This window comes from Neoarius graeffei, chromosome 6, assembly GCF_027579695.1.
Source record: "Neoarius graeffei isolate fNeoGra1 chromosome 6, fNeoGra1.pri, whole genome shotgun sequence".
NCBI lineage: Eukaryota > Metazoa > Chordata > Actinopteri > Siluriformes > Ariidae > Neoarius > Neoarius graeffei.
This window is the reverse complement of record NC_083574.1, coordinates 44,633,627-44,645,794: the sequence shown is the minus strand read 5'-3', so window position 1 is coordinate 44,645,794 and position 12,168 is coordinate 44,633,627. Positions and strand designations below refer to the sequence as shown.

Genomic DNA, 12,168 nt, shown 5'->3' with positions numbered 1-12,168 from the left:
ATCCGGATCACTCCTGAGACTTTTACACAGTGATTACTCCTGAGACTCCACTGGGAATTTATTCCTACAACATTACTGGGAATTTCTTCTTGCAGCACCTCTGCACCGCCTCCGAGATGATCTTGAGTCGAGATGCCCCTCAGTAGTCAAGTCAAGTCAAGTTTATTTGTATAGCGCTTTTAACAATAAACATTGTCGCAAAGCAGCTTTACAGAATTTGAACAACTTAAAACATGAGCTAATTTTATTCCTAATCTATCCCCAATGAGCAAGCCTGTGGCAACGGTGGCAAGGAAAAACTCCCTCAGACGACATGAGGAAGAAACCTCGAGAGGAACCAGACTCAAAAAGGAACCCATCCTCATTTGGGCAACAACAGACAGCATGACTATAACATTAACAGTTTTAACATGAAGTCAGTTTCGTTGATGTTATAACTCTTCATTGATGGAAATTTGAGTGCAAACTATTCATGACAACTGCAGTCCTAAAGTCAGCAAGTCAGCTGTAGTCCTCAGCCATAAAAGTATTACTGTAAGAGTCCAGAGCATCCTCCAGGTGTGACTTTCAACTGTCCGCATGGGGCCACCCTCCACAGGAGCAATGTGATGAGACTCCAACCAGACACAGGGCACCAGGATGGATCAGGCAGGTCCGAGGAGCAGAAGAGGTCAGTACCTCGATCCCAGGACCGACATGTAACTCAGAGGGACAGATTTGGGGGGGGGGAACATAGATTGTTAAGTATGCCCAATGTCACCTCAGTAAGTAGGAGCAGTATACATATTGCACTGAGTACAAGCAGGGACTCCGGCAACTAACTATGACAGCATAACTAAAAGCGGAGAGCCAGAAGGTAACACAGGCATGAGGGAGCCCCGGGACATAAAGCAGCAGCCGCTACACCGTCAACAAACTCGAGTGAGCAAGCGAGTGGGGACTGACAGCATCCATACATCCCAGTTTACCAAAACACTCTATGTCTGAGGACCCTCCAGATCTACTCCTTTACCTCATAAGCACTATTAACAAAAGGCTTGACTAAACAGATATGTTTTCAGCCTCGACTTAAACGCTGAGACTGTGTCTGATTCCCGAACACTACTTGGAAGGCTGTTCCATAACTGTGGGGCTTTGTAAGAAAAGGCTCCGCCCCCTGATGTAACCTTCACTCTACGAGGTACCAGCAGATAGCCTGCACCTTTTGATCTAAGTAGGCATGGCGGGTCATAGAGGAGCAGAAGTTCACTCAGGTACTGTGGAGCGAGACCATTCAGTGCTTTAAAAGTCAATAGTAGTATTTTATAATCAATACGAAATTTGATTGGGAGCCAGTGCAGTGTGGATAAGACAGGGGTGATGTGGTCATATTTTCTAGTTCTAGTAAGGACTCTTGCTGCTGCATTTTGAACTAACTGGAGCTTGTTTATGCACTTATTGGAACATCCAGACAGTAAGGCAGACAGCAGTCCCGTGATGAAGCCCCTCAGCAGTCCCGTGATGAAGTCCCTCAGCAGTCCCATGACGAAGCCCCTCAGCAGTCCCGTGACGAAGCCCCTCAGCAGTCCCGTGACGAAGCCCCTCAGCAGTCCCGTGACGAAGCCCCTCAGCAGTCCCGTGACGAAGCCCCTCAGCAGTCCCGTGACGAAGCCCCTCAGCAGTCCCGTGACGAAGCCCCTCAGCAGTCCCGTGATGAAGCCCCTCAGCAGTCCCGTGATGAAGCCCCTCAGCAGTCCCGTGATGAAGCCCCTCAGCAGTCCCGTGATGAAGCCCCTCAGCAGTCCCGTGATGAAGCCCCTCAGCAGTCCCGTGATGAAGCCCCTCAGCAGTCCCGTGATGAAGCCCCTCAGCAGTCCCGTGATGAAGCCCCTCAGCAGTCCCGTGATGAAGCCCCTCAGCAGTCCCGTGATGAAGCCCCTCAGCAGTCCCGTGATGAAGCCCCTCAGCAGTCCCGTGATGAAGCCCCTCAGCAGTCCCGTGATGAAGCCCCTCAGCAGTCCCGTGATGAAGCCCCTCAGCAGTCCCGTGATGAAGCCCCTCAGCAGTCCCGTGATGAAGCCCCTCAGCAGTCCCGTGATGAAGCCCCTTAGCAGTCCCGTGATGAAGCCCCTTAGCAGTCCCGTGATGAAGCCCCTCAGCAGTCCCGTGATGAAGCCCCTCAGCCTGAATGGAGCGGACTGGACGAGTTCTGGGACGGTGAGTTCTGGGACGGTGAGTTTTCTCATTGTCAGTTAAGAAACAAGTGTTTTAAACACCATGTTATTACAAAAAAAAGGGTCAAAACACCATTAAAAAGGCAGGAACTCAGTCAGGAATATAATTAACAGCATTAACAAGGTTTTGGTCAAAGCGATGTGTTCGTTCTTGTTTGGCTGATCGGTTTACTAACATGATAATGAGCCTGAAGTCCGCCACTTGCCAGAAAAGTTGTCTAAAGTTTTATAGGTAACATGTTTCTGAGATATTTGTGTAGTTTAGGTAGTTTGCACTTTAGTGACAGTAACATCGGAAACTACTTTGCGCATATCTGTCTGGATTAACATTAGATATTAACATAAAAAAACCACGAATAAACTTTTTTTGTGGATATTTTGGAGATTTGAAGCTATTTAATGCGATGTGTTTTTCTCACGCGCTCTCCAGATATACATAAGAATGATAATCTCGCGAGATCTCGCCAACAAATATAGCGTAGTTCTGTCTCTGAAGTGCAGTTGACCCACTATGTGCAGCTTTTTAGGGCCAAAAAGGTACATATATGGTCCCAAGCAGCATATAAAGTATACAGATAAGTACTTTAGAGGGTCCTGTACCAGTGACAAGCCGTTCTACCCCTAAAGTTACAATAATGTACTTTATTTTCTGAGAGTGTAACTTCTCTATCTAACACCTAATCATGCAGCTCTAATGTAAAAACTGAGGACGTAAGCACCATTATATTTACAGTAATTTAGAGGTAACTTGTTTAAATACGTTTTATTCAAAGGACTATTTAGAGTGAGGATTATTTGTGGTGCAAAGCAGACGAAAGGTGTGAAACAAAAAGCTTTCTGATTCCTTTGAGAGATGTGTCTCACTGTCTGTTCATCTCTTTCCACACAGAAAGCTGGAGAGAGCCGGTGCCGGTCATCATTCTTCTTGTCAACGGGCTGTCTCACAACACTGAGGATAGTGTCTGTGAGGATGACCCCGTAGATCACACCGCTGTTTTTTGGCATGAGGAGGATGAGCAGGTCATTCCTTCGAGGAGCCTATCCCTGTTAAGAATGCCCCTTTATAACACAGAAGAAGAAAATGATGAAGAAGCCCCTTTAAGGAGTGCATCCCCTTTAGAAATGCCATTTCATCTCTTCGAAGAAGAAGCAAATGAAGAAGCCCTTTTCAGAAGCCCATCCCCTACTATTACTGCTACATTCCTTCCTCTCATCGACATTGACTTAGAGGACTGGGTGCCAGGTTGGGAATATATTGGAGGCCTTATGAATATTCCCACCCAACACTGGAGGAGGAGGGATGAAGATGATGATGATCAAGTAGTTCGTCCTAGTAGAAGACAGTGTATGAATCCTATCGAGGAGAATTAGGACGACTTTATTAGTAGGCCCAACCAAATTGCAACTAGCATAATCCCGATATTTGTACGAGAGCTATAACTTTCAAAACTTTATATTCATCACCACATAGTTACCACTATATAGTCACTACTTCAGTCATCATAAAATATGTGGTAAGTATTTATGGTAAGTATTTAACCCCTAGAGTCCACACAGTTTTATGATTGTAGCTTGTGGTATAATTTTCTAAAATAGATAGATAGATAGATAGATAGATAGATAGATAGATAGATAGATAGATAGATAGATAGATAGATAGATAGATAGATAGATAGATAGATAGATAGTTGCACTTCAAACTGTTTAAAAAATTCAGTCTGCCAGTTTATATGTTCGATTAGTGTTAAATGTATAAATGGTTTGCGTGTTTTTATGTATTTGTTACAGATGCTTTGTATTTATTTATTACAGGTTGTTATGTATTTATTAAAGATGCATTAATATAACGTACAATGGTGCTTGAAAGTTTGTGAACTCTTCAGAATTTTCTATATTTCTGCATAAATATGACCTAAAACATCATCAGATTTTTACACAAGTCCTAAAAGTAGATCAAGAGAACCCAGTTAAACAAATGAGACAAAAATATTATACTTGGTCATTTATTTATTGAGGAAAATGATCCGATATTACATATCTGTGAGTGGCAAAAGTATGTGAACCTCTAGGATTAGCAGTTCATTTAAAGGTGAAATTAGAGTCAGGTGTTTTCAATCAATGGGATGACGATCAGGTGTGAGTGGGCACCCTGTTTTATTTAAAGAACAGGGATCTATCAAAGTCTGATCTTCACAACACATGTTTGTGGAAGTGTATCATGGCACGAACAAAGGAGATTTCTGAGGACCTCAGAAAAAGCGTTGTTGATGCTCATCAGGCTGGAAAAGGTTACAAAACCATCTCTAAAGAGTTTGGACTCCACCAATCCACAGTCAGACAGATTGTGTACAAATGGAGGAAATTCAAGACCACTGTTACCCTGAACAGGGGCAGCATGGTGGTGTAGTGGTTAGCGCTGTCGTCTCACAGCAAGAAGGTTCTGGGTTCGAGCCCCGTGGCCGGCGAGGGCCTTTCTGTGCAGAGTTTGCATGTTCTCCCCATGTCCACGTGGGTTTCCTCTGGGTGCTCTGGTTTCCCCCACAGTCCAAAGACATGCAGGTTAGGTTAACTGGTGACTCTAAATTGACCGTAGGTGTGAATGTGAGTGTGAATGGTTGTCTGTGTCTATGTGTCAGCCCTGTGATGACCTGGCGACTTGTCCAGGGTGTACCTCGCCTTTCGCCCGTAGTCAGCTGGGATAGGCTCCAGCTTGCCTACGACCCTGTAGAACAGGATAAAGCGGCTAGAGATAATGAGATGTTACCCTGAACAACAACACTGAACACTGAACAACAATGGTGTGCTTGGCAGGGTTGCAAGGAGAAAGCCACTGCTCTCCAAAAAGAACATTGCTGCTCATCTGCAGTTTGCCAAATATCATGTGGACAAGCCAGAAGGCTATTGGAAAAATGTTTTGTGGATGGATGAGACCAAAATAGAACTTTTTGGTTTAAATGAGAAGCGTTATGTTTGGAGAAAGGAAAACACTGCATTCCAACATAAGAACCTTATCCCATCTGTGAAACATGGTGGTGGGAGTATCATGGTTTGGGCCTGTTTTGCTGCATCTGGGCCAGGACAGCTTGCCATCATTGATGGAGCAATGAATTCTGAATTATACCAGCGAATTCTAAAGGAAAATGTCAGGACATCTGTCCATGAACTGAATCTCAAGAGAAGGTGGGTCATGCAGCAAGACAACGACCCTAAGCACACAAGTCGTTCTACCAAAGAATGGTTAAAGAAGAATAAAGTTAATGTTTTGGAATGGCCAAGTCAAAGTCCTGACCTTAATCCAATTGAAACGTTGTGGAAGGACCTGAAGCGAGCAGTTCATGTGAGGAAACCCACCAACATCCCAGAGTTGAAGCTGTTCTGTACGGAGGAATGGGCTAAAATTCCTCCAAGCCGGTGTGCAGGACTGATCAACAGTTACCGGAAATGTTTAGTTGCAGTTATTGCTGCACAAGGGGGTCACACCAGATACTGAAAGCAAAGGTTCACATACTTTTGCCACTCACAGATATGTAATATTGGATCATTTTCCTCAATAAATAAATGACCAAATATAATATTTTTGTCTCATTTGTTTGACTGGGTTCTCTTTATCTACTTTTAGGACTTGTGTGAAAATCTGATGATGTTTTAGGTCATATTTATGCAGAAATATAGAAAATTCTAAAGGGTTCACAAACTTTCAAGCACCATTGTATACTAATCATATTTATATGTATATAATGTGTAGGCTGTGTAAATTAGTGGTCAGGTGTGGTGAATTTACTGTATGTACGGTAAATATGTATATATGTACATATTAAGTCTTAAAGATTAAGTAGTTTCAGGTTAAGGGATAAAACACGACAGACAAAATTAATGCACGTCTCCTAACCCCCACCCCGGTCTAGAGTGTGTTACTCCACTTATACTACAGCAATTTGCTTAATTTATCAATGAACAAAATGTAGCACAGTTGAATGGCTTATAGTTCTGAAAGTGTAACCGATCCTGAGACTGCTTATAACCAAGACTCTTTCAATAAATATTAAAAAAAATCTCCTAACCGTAAAACAGTGTCATGTCAATGATTATAAGAATTAATTTGTTAAACAACAATCCGTTTTTAAATCCATTTATTATTAGTCTCAGATTATATCCACTGTGCAAACCTTCTTCCGATCCGATTTGAGTATCAGTTCGCTAGGGTGACGCAGGACCCTGACATGAAGCGGAGGGATCTTGAATCACCCTGAGGGGTTTATTTCACAATAATGATCAGCTTGCTGTACATTATCACACTTATTACATGTTTACTTACTAAAAAAATCAATAATTTTACACAAAAAATTATTTATTGCTTCCGCTAATGATCTGGTCCATAGCAATGGTGTGTTATACAGAAATAACAGACCGCAGAATATTGTAATTGACCAATCAGAATTGAGGTATTCAACAAAGCTAGGTAATAACTGTTTATAACAGCTTAACCTAATCAATATATCAGTTATTTTACAGTAGGTTTAGAATTTAAGTTTTTACTTCAGCTCACTCCTTTTCGGACATGTAAACTCAAAACTGCTTAGTGCATCCTTGTTTGTATTTTTGTTTTGTTTTGATATTATTATTACCTATATTATTTATGGTTTATTTTCTAATTTAGTGGCTTTTTACATGTTCTTGTTGCAAATGCTGTTTTGCTTTTCTTGTTTTCTGCTTATTTATTCATTGTTTGTTTACATGTTCAAAATAAACTATCATCAAATCAAATCAAAAATTGCCATATTGTAGGATTTTTTTTTTTTGCTGTTACTGTATATAATCAATAAATTGTCTTCTTGTTCAGCACTCATGTCTCCAGTGTCTTTTCTTATGACACACTATAAGTCTTCCTCGCTGGTTTCACAGATATCTACAGTGTAAAAATCCTGCTTCAGTTTCCACCTTGGTGTTCAGAAGTAATTACACTGTTTACCTCTCACAAGCAAATAAAATATACTTTAGCCAACAATCTGAACCTGTTAAATCTGTACATTTAATAATCCGGTGTTTCTGTAATGCCAAATAAACCAATAACAAATGAATTTTAAAGTGCAATATTGCTTTGAAGAGTTCAAAGTGAATTCTTACAAGAGATTGCAGGAAGTTTTACAATTTATTGAAATTGAAATCTTGAAATTGAAATCTTTATTTCAAACATGTGTGAACAGTGAACAGTAAAATCAAAACAAAACCAAACAAAAAGAAAAAAATAATAAAATAAAAAGAATATATATAAAAATAGGTGGCACGGTGGTGTGTCGCCTCACAGCAAGAAGGTCTGGGTTCGAGCCCCGTGGCCGGCGAGGGCCTTTCTGTGCGGAGTTTGCATGTTCTCCCCGTGTCCGCGTGGGTTTCCTCCGGGTGCTCCGGTTTCCCCCACAGTCCAAAGACATGCAGGTTAGGTTAACTGGTGACTAAATTGAGCGTAGGTGTGAATGTGAGTGTGAATGGTTGTCTGTGTCTATGTGTCAGCCCTGTGATGACCTGGCGACTTGTCCAGGGTGTACCCCGCCTTTCGCCCGTAGTCAGCTGGGATAGACTCCAGCTTGCCCATGACCCTGTAGGACAGGATAAAGCGGCTAGAGATAATGAGATGAGAAATAACCACTAAAATAACAATAACATCAGTATATATCAGTCTGATACTAATTGATAGTAATAGTACAAATAACAACCAAAATAACAACAACTAATAATAATAAATAATATAGAGTGGCAAGCCCCATCCTGAGAACATCCAGATTCCCCCTCAAGCCCCTTCCTCCCAGTATTTTGTAAAAATCATTTGTTTGTATTTGTTTTTAAACTGCTTGATGTTTGGACATTGTTTCAGCTCCACACTCAGTCTGTTCCATAGCTTTACTCCATTATTTGATATACATAATCTTTTCATTGTAGTTCGACATCTTTGGATCATAAAGTTTGACATTTCCCTTAACTTATACCCTCCCTCTCTATCCTGAAACATTTTCTGTAAGTGGCTTGGTAATAAATTATTCCTGTCTTTGTAAAGAAATTGTGCTGTTTGGAATTCCACCAAATCTTTAAATTTTATTAATTTAGACTTTAAGAATAAAGGATTCGTGTGTTCAAGATACCCGACATTATGAATTATTCTGATGGCTCTTTTTTGCAGTTTGAGTAGTGGATCTAATGAACTATTGCCCCACACCTCTATGCAGTAATTTAGGTAAGGTAAAACCAAGGAACAGTACAATAAGTGGAGTGATTTGTTGTCTAAGTAGTGTCTTGCTTTGGCCATTACAGAGATGCTTCTAGCTATTTTAGTGCAGATGTATTTGATGTGAGACTTCCAGCAAATCTTGTCATTTATTATCACCCCAGGAATTCAATTTCGTGTACTCTTTCCAAATCAAATTACTGGTTTACAGGTGAAACTTACAAACAAATGCAGCATGAAGAAGCGTTCAGGAGGGTTTGGAGAACCAATTTCCATTTTCTTTCTACAACATTTCCTAATTTACCAAAATATTTTACACATTTTGATTTATTTATTTTTAAAATATAATACTTGAATTGAATCGAAGGCCTTTTGCTGGAAAATTAACAGCTAAACATTTTACATTTACAAATTCTGTAAAACTGTTTGCTTTTATTATCCATCCATTATCTGTAGCCGCTTATCCTGTCCTACAGGGTTGCGGGCAAGCTGGAGCCTTTCCCAGCTGACTATGGGTGAGAGGCGGGGTACACGCTGGACAAGTTGCCAGGTCTTGACAGACAACCATTCACACTCACATTCACACCTACGGTCAATTTAGAGTCACCAGTTAACCTAACCTGCATGTCTTTGGACTGTGGGGAAACCGGAGCACCCGGAGGAAACCCACGCGGACACGGGGAGAACATGCAAACTCCACAACAGAAATGTCCCTGTCAGCCACTGGGCTCGAACCCAGAACCTTCTTGCTGTGAGGCGACAGTGCTAACCACTACACCACCGTGCTACCCGGCTTTTATTATATTACCATTAAATATATGATATTAGTGTACACTAAAGATAATTTTACAGTGTATTTTATGGTAAAATGTGGCAGCTGTGGTTGGCATTGCATTTCTGTACCCTATAGAGTATACCAGCATTTTACTGTGAAACAATTTAAAAATAAACAGCAATTAGAAACCAGAAAATTACTACAGTGGCACTAAACATAGACAAAACATGTTACATAGGCCTACTGTAAACCAAATTAAAATTTTCAAATTTGGTTTACACACCAATGATTTCTTTAAATGTGGAGTGTGTTAACACTCCAGATGGCATCAAACCAACAGAGAACAATGATCCTCTGTAGGTTCTATAAAGTTCAAACAACCATAATGTTTTTTAATAGCTGCATTAAAGACATACTGTTGTTGCACTGTTCTACTTCTATAAGGTCACACCTATAATGTAGATCTACACAAGATAAACACTTTACAAACAGGAAATCTTGTACTTTCTTGTTCCAAGTGACAGTTGTTGCAAATACATTTGGGACCATATTACCTTGAAAATGATTTACCTTCTGTGCTTTATAACTTGCCTTCATTTTCCAGTCTGTCATTGAGTTGACAGAGCTGGTACAGAAACCCATCATTAGGTCCAATCTCCCGGTTCTCTCTCACCGTAGCCAAAGCGGCTCGTACATCCAGCTTGTGTCTCAACATCAGGTAAGCGATGACTACAGTTGCAGAGCGACTGTAACCCTTCTGGCAGTGCACATACACCTTCCCTGGGGATAAACAGCAGAGGTGGACAGTAACGAAGTACATTTACTTGAGTACGGTACTTAAGTACACTTTTTGAGTAGCTGTACTTTACTTGAGTATTTTTTTTTTTGGAAACTTATGACTAACTTCACTACAGTCAAAAAACAAATATCGTACTTTTCACTCTTTTCACTCCACTACATTTCTATCAAGGTCCTCGTTACTCATTACTATGAAACAACTTAGAAAGTGGATGTTTTTTATTTTATTTTCTAAAATGTGATTGTTTTTTTTTGCAGGTGACACTGCGACAGCTGATCAATAATCACTAGGGTCACATCACGTCCACGTCCATAGACTGGATAAAATTAAGTTCAATGATTTCTCAGCAGCATTATTTGAACACGATCAGTTGATGGCAGAATGGAAGGAAGCGGTTCTTCTGGAGCATGCACGCACACCCATGGCCATACTGAGAACCCATGTTTCAGTTTTCTGAAAGGATTAAAAATTCGTTTCATTTTAAAAGTTTGCTTTGTTTGCCGAAAACGAACCACATCACGGCCTACAAAAACTCGCCGCCCAACCTGCAGAAGTATATTGAGGTATATAAATGTTTTATTCCAAGACAAAGCTTGCAACGACATTTTATGCGCTTTTAGAGCTAGCGATAACGTTGCAATAGCTATGCAGTCTGGTTAGTCAAATGACTTTCTATGGATTTGCCCGCCAAGTTGCTGTAACCTTGTCCACAGCTAACGTTAACACATAGCTAGTTAACTTGGACACTGTTAGTTAGCATGTAAAAACGGAGTTACGCGAACATGAATAACGTTAACTTATCTGAAGTCCTTTCAGAAAATCATAATCTTAATCTTAGCATAATCTTGCCAAATAAACAGAATGTAGAAATCTTTCTTTTCTAGTAACATTAGCTACCCAATATGATTTCGAGTTTGAAAAGAGTTTGCTAGCACGTCAAGTGGAGCTTCACTGACTAGCTAGCTTAACGGTAAACCACCATGATGGCACAGCATGCGTTCATTTTGTAAATCCAGTCTGTTGCTTCAGAGGCATTAGGTATTGTAAGAGTTGTGGCAATAATACAACAATGCATTGACAGAAAATGTACTTTTAATACTTAAGTATTTTTAAAAGCAAGTACTTCAGTACTTTAACTTAAGTAAAAATTTGACTGGACAACTTTCACTTGTATCGGAGTAACATTTGACCAGCGGGATCTGTACTTTGACTTAAGTAATGAAGTTGGGTACTTTGTCCACCTCTGATAAACAGACTTTTATTTTGCATCTATGGAAACCTTATGGTATGTGAACATGCATACCTACCTCTGTCTCCTTTATATGCCAGAGCCTGTGCTATGAAGTCTGCACACTCTTCGAAGTATATGCTGAGATTAAAATATTCTGTGTCATTGGCTGGTATTCCATGGTAGATAATGCCCGTACCCACATAATATTCTGCACCTGTCTTCACATGCATGTATGAGTCTCCTTCTGCAGTGTTAAGAATGTGGGTCACTCTCAGTTGTTGCAAGAGTTTCACATTTGTGGCCACAGACCTGTAATACAGTGGATACAAGAAGTGATAGCCTACGCCACTGCCATGTGACTAGCTATAAATAGCTCGGTCTTGTTCTATTAGTGTTTGCTTGATTATGATTTCTGAATTTAACCGAATGCATGTTCATACAATCAGTATTTACAGCCAAAACTAATTGTTTGACTAAAGGTACGGTATGTCATCTGTGTATATGATATAACCAGTGTCCCACTGTTGGCATAAAAGTCAGCAAAGGGACCTGTAACAGAGTATTTAACTTTACCAAGACATACTCATTTCCAAGCAGAATCCTGGGGTAGACTTCATTGAAATCTCTAGATGGCATGCTGAAGTGGCCATTTTCATCTGACAAAAGGTCATTGAGCTGCTGCACAGACACTCCATAGTCGGTCATGTTCAACTGCAGATCTCCTGAAGTATCATAGACTACACTCCTTGTCTATGGTGAAGGATTTGCATCTTTCCAGCATAGAGCTTCAGAAGCTTGTTTATCCAGTTCGTCTTTATTCCACGGACTGAAAGAACCTCTCTAACCACTAGATGGTATCAGATCCTCTTGTATTTTCATAGGGTGTCCCCAAAAAATGTACCCAGTCTTTAAATTACAATAAATGCATTGTTT

At 40.5% G+C, this 12,168-nt stretch overlaps 1 protein-coding gene across 1 annotated transcript; it reads right to left on the bottom strand.

Moving 5' to 3' along the window:
• Positions 1–9,573: 9,573 nt before the first annotated feature.
• dusp3b (dual specificity phosphatase 3b) lies at positions 9,574–11,946 on the bottom strand. Its single transcript, XM_060923720.1, has 3 exons — positions 11,819–11,946; positions 11,312–11,544; positions 9,574–9,985 (listed from the first exon to the last, which is right to left on the bottom strand). Exons 1-3 carry the CDS (start codon positions 11,938–11,940, stop codon positions 9,786–9,788), a joined length of 555 nt encoding a protein of 184 aa, XP_060779703.1. The 5' UTR covers positions 11,941–11,946; the 3' UTR covers positions 9,574–9,785.
• Positions 11,947–12,168: the final 222 nt, after the last annotated feature.

Bases quoted from the DNA above. Each gene is read 5' to 3' on its own strand.
- dusp3b (XM_060923720.1), bottom strand. From the start codon at position 11,940: ATGACCGACTATGGAGTGTCTGTGCAGCAGCTCAATGACCTTTTGTCA. The intron at 11,545-11,818 runs GTATGTCTTGGT...ACTGTATTACAG, and splicing joins AGGATTCTGCTTGGAAATGA to GTCTGTGGCCACAAATGTGA. The intron at 9,986-11,311 runs GTAGGTATGCAT...GTTTATCCCCAG, and splicing joins GGCATATAAAGGAGACAGAG to GGAAGGTGTATGTGCACTGC.